The following is a 26,117-nucleotide window of genomic DNA, read 5'->3' as shown; positions in this document are numbered from 1 at the left end:
CGTCCGCATGTATCCCGTGCCACCCAACGTGCTCTAGAAGGTGTAAGTCAACTACCCTGGCCAGCAAGATCTCCGGATCTGTCCCCCATTGAGCATGTTTGGGACTGGATGAAGCGTCGTCTCACGCGGTCTGCACGTCCAGCACGAACGCTGGTCCAACTGAGGCGCCAGGTGGAAATGGCATGGCAAGCCGTTCCACAGGACTACATCCAGCATCTCTACGATCGTCTCCATGGGAGAATAGCAGCCTGCATTGCTGCGAAAGGTGGATATACACTGTACTAGTGCCGACATTGTGCATGCTCTGTTGCCTGTGTCTACGTGCCTGTGGTTCTGTCAGTGTGATCATGTGATGTATCTGACCCCAGGAATGTGTCAATAAAGTTTCCCCTTCCTGGGACAATGAATTCACGGTGTTCTTATTTCAATTTCCAGGAGTGTACTTTATGTAAACGATACTATCACCATCTGTATGAGCGCATAGCGCTGTCTCACAACTTTTGACACCTAAGTGTAGTGTACTTGTAACCAACTCTCAGAAGAAAAAAAATAGTTGGGCAGACTTAGAGTGTAAGGTACATCGTAATGTGCTACATGATCGGTATGTGTGTGCGCAGGACGAAGAGTCGTGGCAGTCGCGGTCGGGCCGCGAGGCGCTGCTGTCGACGCTGTCGCCGCTGCTGGAGAACGCGCCGCCGCCGGCGCAGCTGTGCCGCTTCTTCTCGCAGCACTGCGACCTGCACCCCCGCTCGCCCGCCGTCTCCGACCACCTCACGCCCGTCGTCCGCCGCATCCTCAAACACAACGTGGTCTGTCTCTCCGTTCTGATGCCGCGCCGCGCCGCTTCGCGTTGCTACTGCGCTTGCGCCCGCGTCTGTCTAGACTGTAGTTGAGTCGGCGTAAGCTAACACCTGACACTTGCAGTGAGCTGGACGCAGCAGTTTCGAGGGTCTATCTCAGCCAATAAGGCAACGCCAATTTGTAAACGTCTCTATGCCAACGCCTCGGTGTTGTCGCAGCGCTATAGACGGCTACTATTTTCGTGTGCAGCCACTAGCGCTTCGCACATGAAAGCTGGCAACAGCGCTACGAGCTGTCAGGGATCTACTTACGCCGTCTCCACTACAGTAGGGGCCAGCTGTTACACAGGGTTCACTATAGCTGAGTGAGAAACGTTGAAAGTGAAAAATGTCGAAATTTAAGAAGACAGGAAAAAACCGTGATATATTCACACTACAAATCATTTTCTTGATGCAATAATTTCAGGCCCCACTCGTCATAGTCGTAAAATCTCTATACACGGAAGGAGCCATATAACTGGATCCGTGAATCAATCGTCCTGCAACAGCTCTTGGTGGCCAGGCGACATAGAATGAGCCGTCTGTGTCGCCTGGCCACCAAGAGCTGTTGCAGGACGATTGATTCACGGATCCAGTTATATGGCTCCTTCCGTGTATAGAGATTTTACGACTATGACGAGTGGGGCCTGAAGATCGCATCAATGTAATGCCGAAACTGGTGGCAGCACATAGAAGTTCATAAAATAAAATAAACTTCTACAAATCATACGGCTGTTGGTAAATTTTTGTATCAAGAAGTTCATGCCAGCCGTCGTCCCACGATCCATAATGGATCAACGAAGGCAAATCATTTTATTCGAAGGAATGCAAATCACACACTTCAACGAAAGTTTTGCATCACCCCTTTATTTCGAAAGTCGTGGTACAGAGAACATGGCTCTGAGCCATGCATATATATTCATTTACAACGTGTACAGATCACCAAATCAAAAGAAACAAACATTTGTGTAACTACAAAGTCGTCTGTTTCCCATGGGGGAAGGGGAGCGGGAGGGGGGGGGGGAGGTTCGCAGCACTTCTGGGCAACGTCAGTTTGTGGTGAAGCGTTCTCTAGCTCACATACAGGCTTGAATCCGTTGTGGTATGCCATCGATGAAACCGTCAAACCAGTTGTCCCACTCTCCAGCGACGATTCTGCGTTAGTCGCACAGAGTAGCTGTCCGTTATTTACGTCCAAAAATTGCTCGTTTCAATCGATTCGACTGGGTTCATGCCCGGGGAACAAGATAGCCGTTCCATTCTTGTGATCCTACCACGCTGAAGCAGCGTGTTCTCGAGAACAGCCTAATGAGCATACGAGTTATCATCCATCAAGATAAAATTGTCACCAAGGTGTGGGCGACACGGCCCCACTATTTGTTGCAGAATCTCGTTCCTGTATCATAGAGCAGTGAAATTTCCCACAACAACCACCCCAGAACATCACTCCATCACCACTTGTTTACGTATTTGGGAGGCAGTGTTGGAGGCGTTCCATATTCTGGACTGTCTCCAGACAAGCTGTCTGCGATTAGTGTAAGTCTGGAAGAGTTGGACCGCTTTTTTACTTCAGCATGAAATTTTTGTATTTTTCAACCTTTTATTTTGTTTCTGGCAGCATGTTCGCATAGGTGTGTCATACAAACTTCAGTGCAATAAATTATTGAGACATAAGTGTATACATTGAGAAAAAAGTCAATTAAAATTTCATATTTTTGTTTGGAATATATGGTAATGAATAAAGAATCATACCATTAAATATTTTAATCCAAAACAATTTTATCAGTTTATTATAAATCGTGACTCAACATTGGTCATTCTAATCAATTGTTGGTATTGTTCAAGTCTTTCTCTCATCACAGCAGCTCCACTTATTACTGCTGTGTTGACTATCGTGAAGAGGCAACACACTGAATCCAATCTTAATTTTTGATTAGTTTCGTAATAGATTTCACCGCAGTCAACACATTCATCCTCATCTCATTCATCAAAGTTATTCTCGTAATCTTCTACACTGTCGGCACATGACGAACACGATGAGTTCTTTGCCGTGTTTTATTTATTTATTTTTTTTATTAATTGAACTTCTTCAGATGGTTTCTCTCTTCACAAGTATTTCCCGTAGGTGAGCTTTTTGTGTCTTTTTCTGTTACCTTTAATTTCTTATCCCTCTTTCTCTTTACAGTATCAATATTTTCAGCATAGTTTAGTCCTTTGGATACACTTCCTGCCTTCCTCTTAAAATTCATGATTTTATCGATAGGAACATGTTGATATTCCTTCCAAAAGTTTTGTCTCTGCTGGCTTAGGAATAGTCAGTTTTGAGGTGGTAATCTTGAAATCTTTAGGTTTAGTATGGGTGGAGGCCGAAGTTGTGTCAGTGAAGAAATTTGACTTATGCAAATAATTCTGCTCTTTTGGTGTGTCTGGGATCAGTACGTGTTCTGACGGAGTTAGAAATCACTGGTTGGCCAGTGTGGAAAATTCTGTTCTGCCTTTTGCTGGCACAGACGTATCTCCCGCCAAATAAGTATAGTCTGAGACTGCGATCATCTTCATTGGGATTATATGTATGCTTTGAAGCTAAATTTAAGTGTGCTCCATGTCTCTCGCATCAAAGCAAGTGGTCCATCTCTCCTGATCCTCTGAGAGAGATGGGCCACCCCGATTTATGTATCTGTAGACAGCGAACACGGTGGCCATTTTAGGTTAGTTTCATGTCTACACACCTGTCAAGTTCGCAGTAAAAAAAACTGCAACAATACTGTGCAAACTAAGCCGTAACACTAAAATTATGTAGCTACACGGTTAAACTTCTCGGCTTACCAGAATAGAGAATGTGATTTTTCTCCAGAACTAACACGAAAATGACAGCAGTACCTCTGCACCACGTTTCTTCGAAAAAGAGCAAAGTAGCGGGAGTTGCTCTCCAGCTGCGCATTTGTGAAATATGCCGCTGATCCGTCTCACCCAGTGGTCCAACTGTCCCGAGCTTACCCTATCGGGGTACAAACAGATCCGAATTTCGTCCGTAAACAACACCCGACGCCAATCCTGGTGTGTCCATTCTGCATGATTTCTTGCCCTTCTGTAACGGTATTGTGGTATAAAATGTGGTGCTCGCCAGGGTCGCCGCGAATGGGAGAGTCTCATGATGAATCATCTGCCAACAGTCTGATACGATACATGGCGTCCTATAGCCTCTTCGAACGCCGAATTCAGTTATAGAGCACTCAGACCACTGTTCCTTTGACTAAAACGTCGTAGACATCGATTATCCTGTGCATCTGTTGAACGTGGGCGGCCTTTGCAGTGTACATCCTCGACAATACCTGTCAATTGGTCCCTACTCTACGTTCGTATCAGATCACTTTGACTCCATCGCACACGCCGAGTAACTTCCCTGGTTGACAAGCCTTCTGCGCGTACCGTGAGATGCGGACCGCATCATTGGACGGGACTGCCCTTCGTGGCATGATGGATGTTCACTCTGTGCCACAGACGTCTCTAAGACGTCCCTATTGGTGCGTTACTTTCAACTGAAACGCTGCAATCCATTCGACTGCTGCGGTCTATCTATAGGTAGCGCTCATGGTAAGTTTTTGTAAGTTTACGAAACCCGCAGGAATGTCCTTCCGATCGGTTTAGGAACATCAGAATAGCAACTCACCTGGACGACATATCGGGGTGATGCGAAACTTTTGTTGATGTGTGAATGGTAGTTTCACATAATTTACACCGTCTGATAGGGAAAATTTTGCAAATATGTGTTAAGTTTCGGATATAAAAAAATTATAAAAATGAAAGTTTACGTAAAGATGTAACTGCCATGTTTCACCTCCAAAGGACTCACTGAATGTACACAGCATCATCTCTCTTATTTCTGCAGTAACAAGTAACAGAGTATTGGCATAACTGGCAGAATGACAAATAAAATTCCCTGCACTTCAACAAAACCGAGAATGGCAATATGTCCTTTTTTTCAACACTTAATTTGAGGCCAATGGGAGGTCACGAATATTTCCTAGCATGGGAAGTTCATGCAATCTGACTCCCAAAATTACACGATATTTTGTTTTATTTCTTGTGCTGCACAATATACAATCTAATGATTTCGCATACTTCCTGCATGCTAGATGCAATGAGAGCAGCCACCGCGCAATAGGGGAGAGGCACCTGGGCAGCTTCATCTAGCCAGTCTACAAACTGTTGTCTAACAGATTAGGTCAGTACGACCAATAATTCGATAAATATAGCCAGTGGTTTCTCACTAGGGTAGCGTGAAATATTTTCATAAACAGAGGATCAACAATGCAAGACATTTCCGATTGCGCATTGTCAGAAGGGAGTTTCATTAAAAACCAGGTCTAAAAATCCAGTGTAGTAGACAACATCAGTTACTATGTTAGTGACGATGTAAAATGCAGAATATGCGTCACTTGCAAATTATGTGGTCACCTGTTTGGTAATATTACCTAAAAATAAAATTTTCTTTTCTTTCTTTAGCGTCTTTCCGACGTAGTGAACTGAGAATTACTTGTAGCTATGCATAACTCTTCTGAGTGTCTGAAATACCTAGTTGTTCTTACAACTATCTCAAGTACAATGTTTAATGAGATTTTTGCTTCCTCATTTGCCTCTTTCAATAAAAATTTAATGGTATTGCATATAATCACAGTTGCCTGATTAGGGGCTCGACGTTAATGGTGTCAGTGAAGTGTGACTTCTCGTGAAAAAGTGGTGAGGGGGAATTGGGGGGGGAGTGTCATAATGTACATGACGTTACGTGTACAAATCTAAAGTATTCCAACTCGAAATTTCAACTCTAACGATAAGCTTAAAATATTACCAACTCTACCAATATTATTAAATAAAGTTTACTTCTGTTTGTATCACTTTTTGGTACGCGGCTGCAGCACGAGTTCACTCTTGCTGTATCTACGGTGTCACGCGTCGGCTGCCTTTGATATACGCCGAAAGAAAAATACCGTCTTTGAGGCTTTGACAAAAACTGCCGCCGCCCCGATTTCGTCTATGTTTAAGTGTTTAAATCATTCAGTCAACACTTGACTTTCGCTCAGTGATGGACTGTCTTTCTCAGTTCTACTAATTTTCTTAGTTCTACTATTTTCAGTTTACGTAACAGCTTTAAAAAGAGTAAAACAATTGATTTAGGCATTCTTTCCGCTAGCTTATGCTGATAAAAATAAACAAAATATACAAGACGAAGTTAACACCACATGGCGATGTTTGAGTTGTAATGACAACGTTGAAGGCGAAGTAGATTCGAAAATCAGAGAACAACCCAGTTAGTTCAGATGTTATTCACTACTTACTATAAATCAAACTCTGAAATCACATCTTTCTGTCTGTCTGTCTGTCTGTCTGTCTGTTAGGGGTAATTTCAGTGCGGTTTTCACTATCGTGTAACTGGATTCTTCAGGGAGATTTAGCGAACATATTGTCTGAAATGCCCATATTGAACAGTTGCATGCTTACTTTTAATAGCGGGAAGAAATCGAACTGGACATGTCAGAAGACACTCACGATATTAATATGCAGTTGAGTGGAAGCCAGTTACTTCAAACAGTACCTAAATACACACATAGTCAGAAAACTTCTAGGAATAAAATTGTAGTACTAGAATCTGAGCTCAACAGCTTGCTATTAGCACGCACAAAAAAAGCAGTGTTAAGGGAAAACATTCAACAGCAAGAAAGCTTACTGAAGAGAAAGATAAGCGCAGAGGTACGACAAAAACGTTGTGATTCTAAAAAACAAAAGATTCTAGAAATTTGTGAAGGTAATTCTGACTTAGCAACAGCTCATAAAATTCGAAATACTGTTTGCCGGTCTAGAGAAGAAGAAAATCACTCCGGTTTACTTAGAATCATAAAGCATATTGCAGTTTTTGGTGGCGCAGCTGACGATCGGCGTCGCACTGAAATTATAAGGTGCTGCAAAAAAAATGTACGACTGACAATCCGAACTATGTAAACAAGACTGTATCATCAATCTATCAGGGTTATGCTTAAGACGCCTTCCCAGGCGAATCACTGCAGAGGAAGGGAAAAAAATGGTAACCCTTCCTGTTAAATTGTGCTAACCAGACTCTACGCCACATGTAATGCATAAAGGTGGCAAATTCTGTACAGCTATGATAAGAAACATTGAATGTTTAGCTTCAATTTTGGCCCTGAGCGAAACTATGGGAGACTTACTAGACCTGTTCAATGAGGTGAACAGCATACATCGCACAGAGTATGGGTTCTGAATAAACAAAGCTAGGATGAAGTTGTTGTTAACCAATAGAAACAAGAAAAGCGAGTTGCTGAACATCACACCTGTGAATAACACAATAGTGAAAGTGAAAACACATCCTGTCTAGTACGAAAGGTTACGAAGAGTGTCCGAAATAAAGAAGGTATCAGGAGTAGATCTGTTCAAGTGAAGAAATCTTACTTAAAAAGGAGCGCGTAAATATAGCCTAGAAATGTATATATGGAACTGAGGAAGGAGTTCCTGAAAGTGTACTTACGGAGCACAGCATTGCACAGCTCCTGCATGCAGTGTGGCGTAGCGGTTAACGTCACTGGTTTGCATGCTAGGGGTCGCCACTTCAGACACGCCCCCTTGTTTATTAGTATTTATCATTTCTGGGAGGTTCTCGAAATTTCGTATGTTTGTATATTCTGTAATATTCGACGTTCTTTTAAATATCAGAATTCTGGAATATTCGATGTTTGTATAAATAGTTGCATTCTACGTCCAGGAGTTGAGTTCCGCTCTGGCTCTACTTTAGAGTTCGTAATAAAGATATTTCAAGTGCTAAGTCTCGTGTTTCGTTGAAGACCTGCTTTCGGACTTGGACATGATTGTGGATACTGTGTGACAATATGAAACAGGGTCCGTGTGAAATCCGAAGAAGAAGAAACTGGAATTATTTGGAATATCGTTCTGTCGAAGAATGCCGCGCAGGGTAGCCACGCGGTCTGGGGCGCCTTGCATGGTTAGCGCGGCTCCCTCCCCCTCCCCTCCACCCCATCACCCGTCAGAGCTTCGAGAGTCGTCCCTCTGCCGTGTGTGTGTGTGTGGGTGGGTGGGTGGGTGGGTGGGTGGGTGGGTGTGCGCGCGTTCTCGCGCGCGCGTGTGTGTGTTGTCATTAGGGTAAGTTAGTTTAAGTTAGATTAAGTAATGTGTAAGCCTAGGGACCGATGACCTCGGCAGTTTGGTCCCATGGGAACTTACCACAAATTTCCTAATTTTTGTCGAAGAATGTAGAAAATTAAGTGGATATGTATGACATGGAACGAAAAGGTATCAGGAAGAAGAAGTTAGGAAATTAGAAACTGTCGCTGATTTCAAACATGCCAGGTGGCCAAAAGACTTGTGTGACTCGGAGATTTCGGCCGCGTAGTGTACCTTCGATCATTTTTCAGTAACGAGAGTTCTGGATACAAATACAGTGGTCAAAATAAATGTTGCATATTGCTGAAGCTTTAATACTAACGGGAACAGCCCAAGGTTCTACAGTGAGAGGGCAGTATCTGCGGTCTATAACAACCTTGTCACCTGTAAACATTGCAGTGCTTGTGCTGTGTGTCACTACAAGGGTTGTGTTGCTTCCGGTTGGTTCGGGTAGCAATAACGTACAATCAGAAGTTCCATATAGTCACTCTAAGGAAGCTGGAAATGAGACAGGTGGATGTCGCAGCGCTTGTCGCTGTGAGTCAAAATGATATCTCTAGAATGTGGAACTAGTTTCTAGCGACAGGATCATTTTAGGATCCTCACAGAAGTGGCCATGGAAGAACAACAACGGGTGTCAAAAATGGCTCTTAGCACTATGGGACTTAACGTCTGAGGTCATCAGTCCCCTAGAACTTAGAACTACTTAAACCTAACTAACCTAGGGGCATCACAAACATCCATGCCCGAGGCAGGATTCGAACCTGAGAGCGTAGCAGCAGCGCGGTTTCAGACTGAAGCTCCTAGAACCGCTCGATCACAACGGCCGGCTAACAACGGCTGTGCGGGACCGATATCTGCGTATAACAGCAAGCAGAGACCCTCCACGCGCCGCTACATGTCTACAGCGGCAGTTCCAAATCGCTACAGGAGTGCAGGTGTCAACACAAACGAGACGAAATAAGTTCCATGAGCAGGGATCACGTGCCAGAAGGCCTCGGAAGGTTGCTCCTCTAAATCGGTTTCTGTGAGAGTCTCCTGTCACAATGGCAAGAAACAAGTCTTCGTGGACTAAGCAGCAGTGGGACACAATCCTTTCTTGTAATGAGGTCCGTATCAGTCTGACACTACTGATATTCGTGTGTGGAGGCAACGGGGACAGCGATTACACTGCAACTGTTTCGTAGAGCCGGCCGCGGTGGTCTAGCGGTTCTAGGCGCTCAGTCCGGAACCGCGGGACTGCTACGGTCGCAGGTTCGAATCCTGCCTCGGGCATGGATGTGTGTGATGTCCTTAGGTTAGTTAGGTTTAAGTAGTTCTAAGTTCTAGGGGACTGATGACCACAGATGTTAAGTCCCATAGTGCTCAGAGCCATTTGAGCCATTTGTTTCGTAGAGAGCCACCCTTGTCAAGGCGATTCAGTCATGTTTTGGGGGTGGAATTATGTATGGCCGCATGACACCTCTTGTGCCAATACATAGGGTGGGAGAAGGATGACGTGTGAAGTACCGGGACGATATGCTTGCACGCATTGTGGCTCCATTTGGTGAAGATCGTGAAGCGAGATTCACGTTGATGGACTACAGTGCACTCCCACATCGTCACAACGTTGTAACGACTTCCTAGTGGAGCATAGAATCAGTTGAATAAATGGCCTCCATATTCTCCAGATCTCAACTGCATTGAGAACGCATGGGGCATGGTAAAACGAGCGTTTTACAATCGTCTTTTCGCACCAGAGACTTTACAGGGCATCGTAGAGTCCGCTGTGGGGGAATGGGACAATATCAACAGGCTTATATGGAGAGTTTATTAAGGACTATGCCTAACCGCATTCAAAAGTTTCTCCAATTACTAGGAGAGCCAAATGGTTAATAAACAATGTGATACGCAAATTGACAGTGAGAAGAAACTGTGGTGTTTATACTGGAATCTTTTGTAAGATTTTGTTTTTTGTTTGTGCTTATCGCGTGGATACATGTTCACCTACCTTATTTTTGTTTTTTTTATGACTATCTCTGACAGAACAGAATCAGTTTTGTTTGCTGTTATGTCCAGTATTGACAACAAAGCAATATGCAACATTTATTTTGACCGCTGTAATTAACTTTTTATTGTTTTAAGCAAGATTGGACTACCAACCATTTCACTCGAATATGCTCAACGTCAGTTATACAAAATGTTCATAATATAATGTGTCGTTGAAATGTACGCTCATTAATATACATTTTGTCGTATTACAGGATTTCGGTAAATCTCCACATATGAGGAAGCTCGTACAGGACTACCTCCGCGCGCTGTATTCGCAGAACGCCTGTGAAGATGCCATCAACAGGTTTGTTGCCAGGTAAGTTCTGCACAGACACTTTCCCGGTTCCTGTATTTACTCATACTGCCCAATCATGCTACCACGTCCGTGAATTTACCACGACAAGCACAATCTACTCAAATTAGTGAACAGAATCGGCTATGGTGTCCCCAGTTTACGGAAACACAGCCTCGTAAAACTTGCGAGAACTTAGCTTATCTTCGTAGCTCCCTACGACCATTTAAACACATTATTTCCGCAAAGTATTGCTTCAGCTTCTCTGTAGTGTTTTTGAGGAGCGAGCACTGTGTATTGGAAGTGGTTTCAACAATTTTTGAAGAAAAACATTTTGTGTGATGTTGCGTCAAGTTAGTTGAATATATAGAATTGTAGATGTCTAAAAATGGCAGTTGGAAAACATATACGAGGGAGGGGTATCTGTCGGTCGATAGCTGATAAACATTGATTAATTTTGGTAACAACGTTCAGTGATGAAATTATGAGTACCAAGGTCCTTAACTTCCACACATGATCTGAACAAAACACATATGCCACTGATGAGACAAATTTTCTTCATCAATTCTGTAAATCTGGTTTGCTGTATCACTCGGAGTTAATTATTTCTCACTGAATCTTCTTCAAAATAATAATGTACGTAAACTTTCTGGAAGTTCAACTTCTACTGTCATATACGCTAAGGTGGCAAAAGTCATAGCATAGTGATATGCATGTATATTGATGGCGGTAGTATCGCGTACAGACGGTGCAGAAGGACAGTGCATCGGCATAGCTGTCATTTGTACTCAGGCGATTCATGTGAAAACGTTTCTGGCATAATTATGGCCACAGAACTGGAATTAACAGACTTTTAAAGCGGAGAGGCAGTTGGAGCTACACGCATGGCACCTTCCATTTCGAAAATCGTTAGGGAAGTCAATATTCCGAGATCCGCAATGTCAAGAGTGTGACGAGAAAAAAAAATAAAAAATAAAATTCAGGCATTACCTTCCACCACGGACAACACATTGGCTGACGGCCTTCACTTAACGACCGAGAACAATGACGTTTGCGGAGACACAACACTGTGTGAAATAATAGCAGAAGTCAATGTGGGGCGTACGACGAACGCATCCGTTGTGACAGCGCGGCGAAATTTGGCGTTAATGGCCTATGGCGGTAGACGAACGACCCAAGTGCCTTTGCTAACAGCACAACATCGCCTGCAGCGCCTCTTCTGGGCTCATGTTTGGATCGGTTGGATCCCAGACAAGTGAAAAACTGTGGCTTAATCAGATGAGCCCCCATTTCAGTTGGTAAAAGTTGATGGTACGGTCGGAATGAGGCGCAGACCACGCGAAGCAATGGACTCAAGTTGTCAACAAGCCACTATGCAAGCTGGTAGTGGGTCCATAATAGTGAGGGCTGTGTTTATCTGGAATTGACTGAGTCCTGCGGTCCAACTGAACCGATGATTCACTGGAAATGGTTATGTTCGGATACTTGGAGACCATCTGCAGCCATTCATGGACGTCATATTTCCAAACAATGGTGTAATTTTTATGTATGACAGTGCGCCATATCACCGGGTCACAGTTGTTTGCGACTGGTTTGAAGAACATTTGGACAATTCGAGCGAATGATTTGGCCACCGAGATCTCCCGACATGAATCCCATCGAACATTTATGGGACGTAATCGAAAGTTCAGTTCGTGCACAAAATTCTGCACAGGTAACTCTTTCGCAATTATGGACGGCTATAGACGCAGCATGGTTCAATATTTCTGCGGCATTTGTTGAGTCTGTATCACGTCGGGTTGCTGCATTACGCAGGGGGGAAAGAGGTCCGACACGATATTAGGAGGTATCCCATGACTTTCGTCAAGCCGGCCGGAGTGGCCGAGCGGTTCTAGGCGCTGCGGTCGCAGGTTCGAATCCTGCCTCGGGCATGCATGTGTGTGATGTCCTTAGGTTAGTTAGGTTTACGTAGTTCTAAGTTCTAGGGGATTGATGACCTCAGAAGTTAAGTCGCATAGTGCTCAGAGCCATTTGAACCATTTGAACTTTTGTCACCTCAATGTAAAGGCGATTCTGTAGTTGTAATTCTAGGCACATTCTTAGTATAAGGGGCGATCGAAATTTTTTCGTTCGGAGGCCGTACAGTCCAGAATCTGTATGCCAATTATGTAAAATTGCCGTGAGTATTGAGGCAATCATGCTATTGACGACCAGGTTGAAGATACCCGTTTGGTAAAACACCGTGTGCTGCTGTGCTAAGAAGTCCGTAACACATTCTTCATTCTCCGTTGGATATCTAGCGGCGTTCTTCCTTCGGCAGCCAAGGAGAAAATAACAGCGCATTGGTCGTATTTGGACGCATTTGGCAATAACGCCACCATAGTTCACATTTCGGCATTTACCGCACTCGCATCAGAAAGACATGAACGCCACACTGATCCGTTGCCTTCCATATCGGTGCTTATATGGGGTCTGTCTCCTAAGAGTCACCAGGCGCATTTTCTCTGGTGTTTCGGCAGATATTTGCGATTTTGTTTTTGCAATGTTAATTTCGAGTTAGCCGAAACAAATCCTGTTCATCAGGTATTTCATGCGCGCCCAGCGTTGATGGAAAGCTTCGGTTTGTTTCCCTTTACAAACAAAATTATTTTTAAAGTGGAATATTACATGACAGAGCAGCCCCAAATTTATTTAGTGCGATATTCGTTTTACCGATGTATGTTAACCGATATATGTTATCAGGGACCGTAAAACACGAGGAATAACGGGTACTGCAGCAGTCCCGACCCCCGTTGAGTGCTGCCGGCATGCAGAAGCGCTGCTCATTCGCTGCTGGAATACCGGTTATTCCCCGTGCATTACTGTTTATGTTAGTACATATCGGTTAAGCGATCGCACTAGACTAATCTGATAGCGCTCTGTCGAATGGTCATATAAAATTTCGATTTAAAGCTCATTTTTTAAAACAAGAAACAAACCAACGCATTCCGTCGACGCTGCCGTCACATGAAACTTGTGATAAGCAGTATTTGTTTGGGCTGATACCAGCTACATGCCGCAAAACAGAAATTGCAAATATCTGCCGAAACGCTGGAGAAACGCCTGACGACGCTTACGAAAGATACCTTGTATACCCTAATCGGAGTCGCGCTAAGCTGCATGTACGTTGTAACAACGCCCTGAAACGGAAACCTTTTGATCGCCGCGTTATAACATTGTTTCTCAGAAGTTTAGATAGACAGCTACTGTATACAGGGTGTTTCACAGTCCCTACGACAGGGGTGACAGATCACGTCATGGGGAACAACTTTTGTTGGAGACAAAATGTTCCCTGATGCATACCGGTGAACGTTAGGCGTCTTTTATAATTGATTGCGCCCCTCAGAGAAGGCAGGACGTAGTCAATCAGAGGGATTCGTATGCAATGTGTGTTGCCTATAAGCCAGTCATCTGTGCTGCGTTAAAGTGGGTAGGCCGAGCTTCTAAAATATATTTCTTCGCTTTGAGACACTCATTCTTAAGGTGTTCGTGTTGAAAATAATTTACTGGGGTAGGTACTACGCAGATGTAGCACGTCTTGTTAGTAGACGCTGCTAGTTCGGTGACAACTCGAAGGTAGTCGTTTAGAAATCATGGTGGTGGAAGAAATGTTCATTGCCACTGTTTAACCAGAAAGGGAAATATAGACGGTAGTGTTAAGCTCCTGATCACAAAGCATTATCCTTAATTAAGTTTCAAACAGTCTTCTCAGTGTACCATTGATGTCATGTCACATTGTCGATGATGATCTGTCAGTGAGAAGGGGGCGTTAAGCTCAGCGATCCACTTGGCTCTATTCGAGAGCAGTAGATTACGTACCGACAACTGTTTCATCCCACTTCTTCTCTCATCATCACATAACACGAATATGACACCACACTACATAGGTCCAGCGTAGCGTACATGAAAAAGTACACTTACGAAATATCTCTCGCACACCTCGATGAAGAGCCGTTGCGACTGGAGGAGGTCTGCACGCCAAAAACACCATACGACTCTTTTCGTTTACCAAACATGCTGAATCAAATCAGTCGAGAAGTTCGAGGGTTGTTCAGGAGTGAAATCCTGCAACTGACAGAGATATGGTCTGATCGATGTATGCTGTCTTCTTGGAGGATATATGCCTGACATTGCAGTGCAGCATGCATCACTTCCGAAACGCAGAAGTCAGGTACACGTATAGGGAGGCGCTAGATGAACCAGGCAGATACGATAACGGACATCCTGTTGTACACCATGAGCTACAATTCAAAAGTATTTATTTAGTCCAGGAAACAAGAAAAATTAGAGGAAAAATACATGCAGTCGCAGATTTTTGTAAAATAAGAGACAGTGCCATGAATAATGTACCAAAAATTCTGGTGCATGGGGCTGAGCATGTTGGTGAAAGGACGTTTGAAGTTCACGTTTTTAAAATTTTTTGAAAACATTATCAGCGATCTTTAAAATTAAAATTTAAAGATTTGTCTGTAAACTGATAAACGAGCTGCGCTCGTGGTGGAGAAAGCTGCCTTTTCCTGAAGAACGCTACAACTGCCATTCAGAATGACTAACAGTCAGTTTTCCCTCTAGAAATGTAGAATTGTGTGTAGAGATTTACGTAGAATCCGTCCATATGCGTCTGTTGCGTTAGTGTTATTAGTAATTCATATCTGTTGCCCATGTAGTGTTAACGAATTTTGTGGAAAATAAATCGTCCACCCCACGCCTCGGGGCACGTCTGTGCACTGCGTCGTCAGTCATTCATACGGCTAGCTGTAGAATAGCTGGAATAAATTTGTGAAACGCTCTCTGGTCCCTTCTTTGCGTTTTTTGATATAGTGGGGTACATAGACTATGAGGGAGTCATGGCCTGTCTTCCCATACGGGTCCATCCCCCCCCCCCCCCCCCTACCATTCCCCATTCCCCTCCAGACCACCACACCCCAGAATCTCAGAACACACTTTATCCCGTAATATGTTCTACTGCACTTAGATAAGGTACGCACATTTAATATTTGTTCATAACTCACTTCATTTGACAATAACATTAATTTTATACCATTAAAACACTATTGTTCATAGTCTGCAATGCTTCCATCCTCTGCAGTGTGGGAACTATTAGTCGCAGAGAAAAAGTGAATAGCACTTCTTTGTAGGAATATTTCGTGCGGTAGCGTTCTCGCTTCCCACGCCCGGGTTCCCGGGTTCGATTCCCGGCGGGGTCAGGGATTTTCTCTGCCTCGTGATGGCTGGGTGTTGTGTGCTGTCCTTAGGTTAGTTAGGTTTAAGTAGTTCTAAGTTCTAGGGGACTGATGACCACAGATGTTAAGTCCCATCGTGCTCAGAGCCATTTGAACCATTTTTAGGAATATTTGGCCGGAAGACCCCATCTGCAGTTCGTTCGGTAGCCTAGTGCAAGTATTTCTATTTGACACCACTTTGGCGACATGTGTGACGATGAAGATGAAATGACGATGAGGGCAACACAGCACCCGGTCTACATCTACATCTACATTTATTCTCCGCAAGCCACCCAACGGTGTGTGGCGGAGGGCACTTTACGTGCCACTGTCATTACCTCCCTTTCCTGTTCCAGTCGCGTATGGTTCGCGGGAAGAACGACTGTCTGAAAGCCTCCGTGCGCGCTCGAATCTCTCTAATTTTACATTCGTGATCTCCTCGGGAGGTATAAGTAGGGGGAAGCAATATATTCGATACCTCATCCAGAAACGCACCCTCTCGAAACCTGGCGAGCAAGCTACACCGCGATGCAGAGCGCCTCTCTTGCAGAGTCTGCCAATTGAGTTTGTTAAACATCTCCGTAACGCTATCACGGTTACCAAATAACCCTGTGACGAAACGCGCCACTCTTCTTTGGATCTTCTCTATCTCCTCCGTCAACCCGATCTGGTACGGATCCCACACTGATGAGCAATACTCAAGTATAGGTCGAACGAGTGTTTTGTAAGCCACCTCCTTTGTTGATGGACTACATTTTCTAAGGACTCTCCCAATGAATCTCAACCTGGTACCCGCCTTACCAACAATTAATTTTATATGATCATTCCACTTCAAATCGTTCCGCACGCATACTCCCAGATATTTTACAGAAGTTACTGCTACCAGTGTTTGTTCCGCTATCATATAATCATACAATAAAGGATCCTTCTTTCTATGTATTTGCAATACATTACATTTGTCTATGTTAAGGGTCAGCTGCCACTCCCTGCACCAAGTGCCTATCCGCTGCAGATCTTCCTGCATTTCGCTACAATTTTCTAATGCTGCAACTTCTCTGTATACTACAGCATCATCCGCGAAAAGCCGCATGGGACTTCCGACACTATCTACTAGGTCATTTATATATATTGTGAAAAGCAATGGTCCCATAACACTCCCCTGTGGCACGCCAGAGGTTACTTTAACATCTGTAGACGTCTCTCCATTGACAACAACATGCTGTGTTCTGTTTGCTAAAAACTCTTCAATCCAGCCACACAGCTGGTCTGATATTCCGTAGGCTCTTACTTTGTTTATCAGGCGACAGTGCGGAACTGTATCGAACGCCTTCCGGAAGTCAAGAAAAATAGCATCTACCTGGGAGCCTGTATCTAATATTTTCTGGGTCTCATGAACAAATAAAGCGAGTTGGGTCTCACACGATCGCTGTTTCCGGAATCCATGTTGATTCCTACATAGTAGATTCTGGGTTTCCAAAAACGACATGATACTCGAGCAAAAAACATGTTCTAAAATTCTACAACAGATCGACGTCAGAGATATAGGTCTATAGTTTTGCGCATCTGCTCGACGACCCTTCTTGAAGACTGGAACTACCTGTGCTCTTTTCCAATCATTTGGAACCTTCCGTTCCTCTAGAGACTTGCGGTACACGGCTGTTAGAAGGGGGGCAAGTTCTTTCGCGTACTCTGTGTAGAATCGAATTGGTATCCCGTCAGGTCCAGTGGACTTTCCTCTGTTGAGTGATTCCAGTTGCTTTTCTATTCCTTGGACACTTATTTCGATGTCAGCCATTTTTTCGTTTGTGCGAGGATTTAGAGAAGGAACTGCAGTGAGGTCTTCCTTTGTGAAACAGCTTTGGAAAAAGGTGTTTAGTATTTCAGCTTTACGCGTGTCATCCTCTGTTTCAATGCCATCATCATCCCGGCGTGTCTGGATATGCTGTTTCGAGCCACTTACTGATTTAACGTAAGACCAGAACTTCCTAGGATTTTCTGTCAAGTCGGTACATAGAATTTTACTTTCGAATTCACTGAACGCTTCACGCATAGCCCTCCTTACGCTACCTTTGACATCGTTTAGCTTCTGTTTGTCTGAGAGGTTTTGGCTGCGTTTAAACTTAGAGTGAAGCTCTCTTTGCTTTCGCAGTAGTCTCCTAACTTTGTTGTTGTACCACGGTGGGTTTTTCCCGTCCCTCACAGTTTTACTCGGCACGTACCTGTCAAAAACGCATTTTACGATTGCCTTGAACTTTTTCCATAAACACTCAACATTGTCCCCGAGGACATAAAATCTCCAACCTTGCAGGGAACCAAACCCGGGCCCTCTGTATAGCAGTCAGCTGCACTGACCACGGTGGATTTTGTAGGACATGTAATGAATGTCTTTAATATTGTACTGAGAGATATTTTCGCTCGAAGCAGCTGTTTCAGTGTTATTCAAGAAAAACAGAAATACTTTAACTTTAAATGCTCTCCCCCCCCCCCCCCCCCCCCACCGCCTCACCCGTAGGCCCACACCCACCCATCAGGATATTTAGTAGGTTAAGGCACTCCTTCCTATCACTGTATAATAATCAGCGACTACACGAAATTTTCTCCCTACTCGAATCGAGCGAGGTAACGCAATGGTTAGAAAACTGAACTCGCGTTGGGGAGGACGACGGTTCGAGCCCGCGTCCGGCCTTACTGATTTCGATTTTCCACGATTTCCCTAAATCGCTTAAGGCAAATGCCGGGATGCTTCCTTTGAAAGGGCACGGCCGATTTTCTTTCCCATCCTTCCCTCATCCGAGCTTGTGCTCCATCTCTAATGACCTTGTTGTCGACGGGGCTTTAAACACTAATCTCCTTTTCCTCCTCCCCTCCCCCTCCCTCTATTCGACTATTTCTGGTCTTTGTTGACTGGGCTAATTTGTCAGAACTGTATTCGAGCGTGCAGCCCGTGATCTGTGGTATATAAGTTACATGCACGTCTTCATCAGACGACGTGTATCTGGTGCAAAATCTTTATGATGGTTGTAAATGATGTCGATCTCTATGGTGCACGACCCGCTGCGTATACATAATCGACAAGATCCGGAAATGTGGCTGACACGTGAGACAAGTGACATTGCACTTTACACGCAGCTGATATAAAAAATTGACTGGTGATGGCGCTTACATGTATTTTAAAGAGATGATCATACTTATTCCATTTAGCGTTTTACAGATTTATAACACGAACACACAAGATCTGTGTACCACAGAGATCGACATCATTTATAACCATGATAAAGATTTTACATCTGACAGGCACGTCGTTTTATGTAGACGTGTACAGTATACAGGGTATGCCACTGCTGAAGAGTTGCTCGTATATGCCCTAATATGGTCTGGCAAATAAATGCTTTTGAAGTGCAGCTCATGGTGTACAGTAAGGTGTCCTTTATCAAAAACATATTAAAAAATGTTGAATACTGGGCAGATGATAATAAGAATAACGGCAAACTAGACTGTACGCAAGATAGACAACTTCCCAAGGATTCGAATGACCGATCTAGATAACTCCTATCACATTTAATGTTGTACCACCGATGTTTCCTCGCCTAAGAACGTATCGTAAATGCTTAACCTAAATTTCCAAACATATGAAGTATTTCCCTATAGCATATTCAAGCTCAATCTGCGAAATTTGAGGAACAAGGCTACAATAATCCATTTGCCAATGAACTTGGGACAGTAAGAATGTCTATGAGAGAGCATAACAAGAATAATACTTCCGCTCCTTTGCTCAAAGGTGCACTGTTTTGCATTATGGGCTTCACGTTTACTTCGTAAAAAGTACACTTAGTTCTCATCCTGACTAGACGCTAATGGAAGTGATTCGCCGGAACATGTTTGATACCTCTAATTTTTAATTTTACCCCAAGAGGGAAGCGAGGTCACGACTCCAATTTAACAGTTTAATGGAATATTTCTGCTCATTCATGCTTACTATTGAAGGTCTTTGTTATCTTTTTGACGTCATGGCTGGATGGGAACCACGAGATTACTGGTAGTGTCCCCTTTCAAGTCAACATTTTAACAGCACTTATGCGTCCCCCAGTAAGTTGTTTTTGCTTTGTGTTCATGGCATATGCTATGAAAATACAGCACGCTCCTTATTAACCAGGTTAACGCATGCACGACACTGAATCGATAACTGAACAACACCGACAATACAAAAGACACGTTTTCACCGGAAGCCGCTATGTACTGAATTTACAAAGTGTGCTACCAGTACATGTCACATTTGAAATATCACTGTATTCTGCATTACTAACCAGAAACTGACTACTTATTTTCAAAGTCACAGTTGCAACACACTGTACTTCGAATCACTTGCTTTCAGTTCACTTTCAGAAAATACTCGTCCATTGTTTCTGTTTCTGTTTTTCATTCTTTTTTTTTTATCAACAGCGGTTCGCATTCTCTGGAGAGTCTAAACATCGATATAGTCAAATGAATATTGTCATATTTTGTTTTATAACAAACCAACCCATGTCAGTGCCTCGGTGTGCACGTTAACAAGTCTCTCGATCGCCTCGCCTTATCTCCCGTCCTCTGCCAAACATCCTTTGTTCTCTATATCTGCACCCCTTAGCTCAGAGGCGCCCAAGATTTCGGCTCAGGGGCCGTGCCCAGGCTTGAGCGCCAAAGCGCTCAGCCTCGTCGTACATTTCCCCACTGCCACGCCACACTATCTGAGCGCAAGGACTGCGAACGTGCCGCATTTAAATGTCAGTGCAGTCGCACTGCATACGACTTCGTATTAGCTACATTTCACATTTCTGAACATAACAGTTCACAAACAACACAAATTTTCGATAGTATAATTGTATCTGGTACAACCCGTCGGCATATGGACAGACGCGGACAATTTCAGAGTTTCGCACACAAGTCGCGACGTAATAGCGACTTACTTAGTTTCATAAGCTAAAACAGCTCTTTCACATTAATATATCGATAGAAATATTGTAGCACTTTTGCATCTTCATTATGGACACTCGGAAATACTACCTCAGGAAAGCAACGTAGACGCCCTGGACAGTTTTAACGTAAAAAGATTTATCATTAAAACTGAAATTACCTTGCATCTTAGTCAGTTATATCTGCATATGCACAGTGAGGCTTTCAACTGAACTGGCAAACGGTCTCTGAAACAGACGTAAGATTGACAGTGTTCTCGAAACCTTTATAAAACTACATTTGTAATTCTTTCAAGGCCACAATGAATTCTTCAAACCTCATTTTTTCTTTAATGCTAATGAGTCTAGATAACTGGACTGTCTTTTTCAGAATTTGTCTCTTCTACAAAACAATTTTTCTTTTCGAATGCATCCTCATCAAATAGGAAAGAAGTTGCCTTGCAATGTCTCACTGTGGGCAGTGTGTAATGAAGTAGACTTAAGACGCAAATTCTGCAATCCATTCCATATGTTCTAATATTCGTTACGGCCCTTCTTTTTCCTTTATAAATTTAACAAGAAGTTCTAGGCATGCCACTTGAATTAACCAACATACTTTGCAGTACCATATGAAGTCTCCAAACCTTTCGTTCAGTTCCGTTGAAAACTTTTGCAGCTGACAACGGAATAATGCATGCTATTCATACTACAATTCCAGAATGAGATCTTCACTCTGCAGTGAAGCGTGCGCTGATATGAAACTTCCTAGCAGATTAAAACTGTGTGCCGGACGGAGACTCGAACTCGAGACCTTTGCCTTTCGCAGGCAAGCGCTCTACCATCCGAGCTATCCAAGCTAATCTGCCAGGAAGTTCATATCAGCGCACACTCCACTGCAGAGTCAAAATCTCATTCTGGAAACATCCCTCAGGCTGTGGCTAAGCCACATGTCCGCAATATCCTTTCTTCCAGGAGCGCTAGTTCTTCAAGTCCACAGAAGAGTTTCTGTGAAGTTTGGAAGGTAGGAGACAAAGTAATGGCAGAAATGAAGCTGTGAGGACGAGTCGTGAGTCGTGCTTGGATAGCTCATATGGTAGAGCACACAGTTTAAATCTGCCAGGAAGTTTCATGCCACAATTTCTTCACATGCTCCGTGCCTGCAAATTTAGCACGAAGTGCTGCTTGATGTTACAGAGGAGTGAATCCCAACAGTCGATCGTTGTAATTTGTTGGTCTTTCTCTGTCAATTATCTTTAAATTGTTTCTGAATGGTACTGTAATGTCGTTTCTTACAAGGGAACCTCCCCATCGCACCCCCCTCAGATTTAGTTATAAATTGACACAGTGGATAGGCCTTGAAAAACTGAACACAGATCAATCGAGAAAACAGGAAGAAGTTGTGTGGAACTATGAAAAAATAAGAAAAATATACAAACTGAGTAGTCCATGCGCAAGATAGGCAACATCAAGGAGAGTGCAAGCTGAGGAGCGCCGTGGTCCTGTGGTTAGAGTGAGCAGCTGCGAAACGAGATGTCCTTGGTTCGAGTCTTCCCTCGAGTGAAAATTTTACTTTCTTTATTTTCGCAAAGTTACGATCTGTCCGTTCATTCATTGACGTCTCTGCTCACTGTAATAAATTTAGTGTCTGTGTTTTGCGACCGCACCGCAAAACCGTGCGATTAGTAGACGAAAGGACGTGCCTCTCCAATAGGAACCGAAAACATTTGATCGCAAGGTCAAAGGTCAACTGATTCCTCCACAGGGAAACACGTCTGATATATTCTATACGACACTGGTGACGGCATGTGCGTCACATGACAGGAATATGTTGTCGACCCACCAAACTTACACACTTGGCGAATGGGTAAAAAGATTCTTCTACCTTGCCCCCATGTGGATGTGATAATCACTCCCAAAAAAGTGATGAAAACATAAGAGTTTGTCACATAAACTGCAACAAATGAATGCAACAGTTTCACAGTCGCACAGTTTTCCCTGTGCTCTGTCAAAACATATGTTTTTAACATTTTCAAATTTTTTCGTGTGTAGACCGTCAAAACCTGCATATATCCAAGCAAATCTGAACATGTCCTGGAATTTTGGAGAGCGAAATTGATTATGTTTGAGTGCCTAAACTTTGATAATTGTCTGAAAATAAAAAATTAAACTTTTCACTCGAGAGAAGACTTGAACCACGGACCTCTCGTTCCGCAGCCGCTCACGCTAACCACGAGACCACGGCACTCGCAAGCTCACACTCTCCTTGATGTTGCCTACCTTGCGCATGGACTACTCAGTTTGTATATTTTGCTTATTTTTTTCATAGTTCCACACAACTTCTTCCTGTTTTCTCGATTGATCTGTGTTCAGTTTTTCAAGGCCTATACCTGTGCCAACTTATAAGTAAATCTGAGGGGGGTGCGATGGGGAGGTTCCCTTGTTAGCAAATATGCAGTACCCATCGCTTATGAGAATTATGAATTCTCATTCCTCACTTCTGTCATTCCCATTCATTTTAAAGGATTGTGACAATAGATCACTGGACTGCCTCTTTTTGCGCAAACAGCCACTGGGAGCTGTAAACGTACTTCATACCACAAAAGAATAGCGAAGGGCAAGCAGCGCTCTTTTTTTTATTTTGCTGAAGCAGCCAGAAATATGCAATGATTCGGCAAGCCAGATAATTTGCACCCTGGATAATTGGCAGCTTACTGTGTCATGATCCTGTAACGTGGATTCTGCATTAAAGAGGGGACTATTGCTGTAGAATAAGGACGCATACCTTCAGCCATCCCCCCTAAAAGCATTTTACCGTCTAACCCGTACCTTGCTTTAAATATACAGAAAAGTAAAATTATACACTTTGCAAAACGAAAAAACGTACAGGTTGATTCTCAAAAAGAAGAAAACAGCAACCAGCCCCTTATAAAAATGCTACTTATTCACATAAACAAGGCAGTTAACCAGTTTTGAACCGACAGATTCATCATCAGACGTCTGTTTACGTTTAGATACACATTTGTTGTAGTTTGCGTTAGTTTACACTTTTTATTCCCTCTTGAGGTGAAAATTCCTTTCAACAGTTTGCACGAAAATGAAGTGGAATGATCACGCTGCTGCAGTTTTTATCTGGTTGCCTGCTGCTTGTGGCTTCCTTCTGATGAATTTGGTGCGCGTGCCCTTGCTAGTAGGCACACACTACGTACAAAGACATGCTTTGAAGGAAAACAAAAGAAGCGTCTGAAATGGACGACACAGCTGAGATAGCCACTTTCCTAAGTTTTACCGCATAGCCAGCGGCATTGGTAGTTTTGAACATGCATTCACTGACAGTGGAAAGTGGGCAAGCGACCACGTTTTTCAACATTACACTCTACACCCAGAAAAACGAGGAGAGATTGCGGAGGAAGAAACTGATGACGCCAGCGCAGCAGGGCATTGTAGCAGCTTTCATCTTGGCTGATGGCACTGAAGAAGCAAAATAAGATGACGATGAAACTGCTGGTAGCGATACTCCTGTAGCTCCAGCCTCTAAAAGAAAGAAGGAAATGTTAATTACTGTGGTAACAGAATGTGAAACTCATACAGGGTGTCTCTACTAACGGTCGTCAGGATCATTTTCTCTGGTGTTTCGGCAGACATTTGCAATTTCATTCGTACAACATGTAGCTGGAGTCACCTCAAACAAATGCTGATCATCATGTCCGTCATGCGACGCCCAGAGTCGATGGAAAATGTCGGTTTGTTTCCCGTTACAGGCAAAATGACTTTTAAAGTGGAATATTACATGCCCTTTCGACGGAGCGGTCTCTGATTAGTGTAGTGCGATATTCCTTCAACGCTGTGTATCATCGGAAACAGTAAGTGTATTACCGGAAATGCTCCAACATCGACAACAGCGCCGTAGGCCGCACTGACAGCTACTGAAGAAGCGCGGCTCGGTCGCTGCTGGAACACTGATTATTTTTGGTGTTTTCCTGTTCCTGTTAATACACATCCATAAAAGCAATATCGCACTAGACTATTTGGGGCCGCTCTATCGAATGGGCACATAAAAATCCATTGCAAAATTCATTTTGTTTGCAATCGGAAACAAGCAGACTCCGTCGAAGCTGGGCGTCGTATGAAAGACTTGATAAATAGGATCTGTTTGGGCTTGACTCCAATTACAAGTTGCAAAAACGAAATTACAAATATCTGGCGACCCACAGAAGAGAGACCTGGTAAAATTTGCCAATAGCAATAGACATTTTTGTGTGCTGCTTGATGTGAATACGTCTGATTATGTTGAAAAATTTGATTTGTTGTAGAATCATGGAACATATTTTGTGTTCAGACATAATGACCTTTCTAGACTCGGAGAAGCTCATCTGCAGAAACCAGCACGGTTTTAGGAAACAGCGGTCATGCGAGACACAGCTGGCCCTCTTTGTGCATGATATTACAACAGGCTCTAGATACCGGCTCCCAGGTTGATGCCATACTTCTCGACTTTCGAAAGGCGTTCGACTCAGTTCCGCACTGTCGCTTGCTACAAAAAGTGCGCGCTTACGGTCTATCCAATGACATATGCGGTTGGATAGAAAATTTTCTAAGCAGTTTTTAGCAGTATGTCGTCCTGAACGGGGTAACTTCAACAGAAACAACTTCAGGTGTGCCCCAGAGCAGCGTAATAGGTCCTCTGCTTTTTACGATTTACATAAACGATCTGGTTGATGGTATTGACGGCGGCCTTAGACTGTTTGCCGATGATGCTGTAGTCTACAGGAAAGCAGTATCACACGAAAGTTGTGAACAAATGAATGAGGATTTGCAGAAAATAAATGCGTGGTGTAATGACTGGCAGTTATCTCTGCGTATAACAAGGCGAAAATCCCCATTAATTATGAGTACAAAATAAATGATCAGTCTTTGGAAGCGGTAACATCAGTCGAGTATCTGGGTGTGATTATTCGAAATGATCTCAAATGGAATGATCAGATTACACAAGTAACGGGTAAGGTGAACTCTAGATTGCGGTTTATTGGTAGAATCCTGAAGCGATGCAGTACTTCAACAAAGGAAATAGTTTACAATACGTTAGTTCGTCCAGTCTTAGAGTATTGTTCGTCTGTGTGGGACCCTTACCAGTTGGGTCTGATTCAAGAGATTGAGAAGGTCCAAAGAAGAGCGGCAAGATTCGTGACTGGTACATTTAGCCATCGCAAGAGCGTTACAAATCTCATAGAAAGTTTGAAGTGGGACACACTTGCAGATAGACGACGCGCTAAACGGAAGGGGCTGCTCACTAAATTCCGAAATCCAATTTTCACCGAGGATGTAGAGCATATATTATTACCACAAACTTTCAAATCGCGTAATGACCATCATTCAAAGATAATGGAAATAAGAGCTCGTACTGAGGCGTTCAGACTCGTTTTTCCCTCGCGCGATCCGCGAGTGGAACAGAGAGGGGGGGGGATATGACTTCGGCGCGAATTGGGCTCTCAGCCACACACTACTTGGTTGCTATTGCTAGCGGAGTATATATGTAGATGTAGATGAAAAATTGTACAGTCACTATTGATAAATAATTTTT

At 43.5% G+C, this 26,117-nt stretch overlaps 1 protein-coding gene across 1 annotated transcript in view; it reads left to right on the top strand.

The window, feature by feature from the left end:
• Positions 1–26,117, top strand: part of LOC124799042 (C-Maf-inducing protein-like) — a 939,973-nt gene that overhangs the window by 884,251 nt on the left and 29,605 nt on the right. Inside the window, exons 6-7 of the mRNA XM_047262580.1 lie at positions 618–809; positions 10,271–10,374. Coding sequence (XP_047118536.1) covers positions 618–809; positions 10,271–10,374 — 296 coding nt within the window. The remainder of the gene's footprint in view (positions 1–617; positions 810–10,270; positions 10,375–26,117) is intronic.

The sequence above is a fragment of the Schistocerca piceifrons genome, chromosome 5 (assembly GCF_021461385.2).
Source record: "Schistocerca piceifrons isolate TAMUIC-IGC-003096 chromosome 5, iqSchPice1.1, whole genome shotgun sequence".
In the NCBI taxonomy this organism is placed as follows: domain Eukaryota; kingdom Metazoa; phylum Arthropoda; class Insecta; order Orthoptera; family Acrididae; genus Schistocerca; species Schistocerca piceifrons.
Note: the sequence above shows the minus strand (reverse complement) of the source record. Positions and strands in the feature narration are given on the sequence as shown.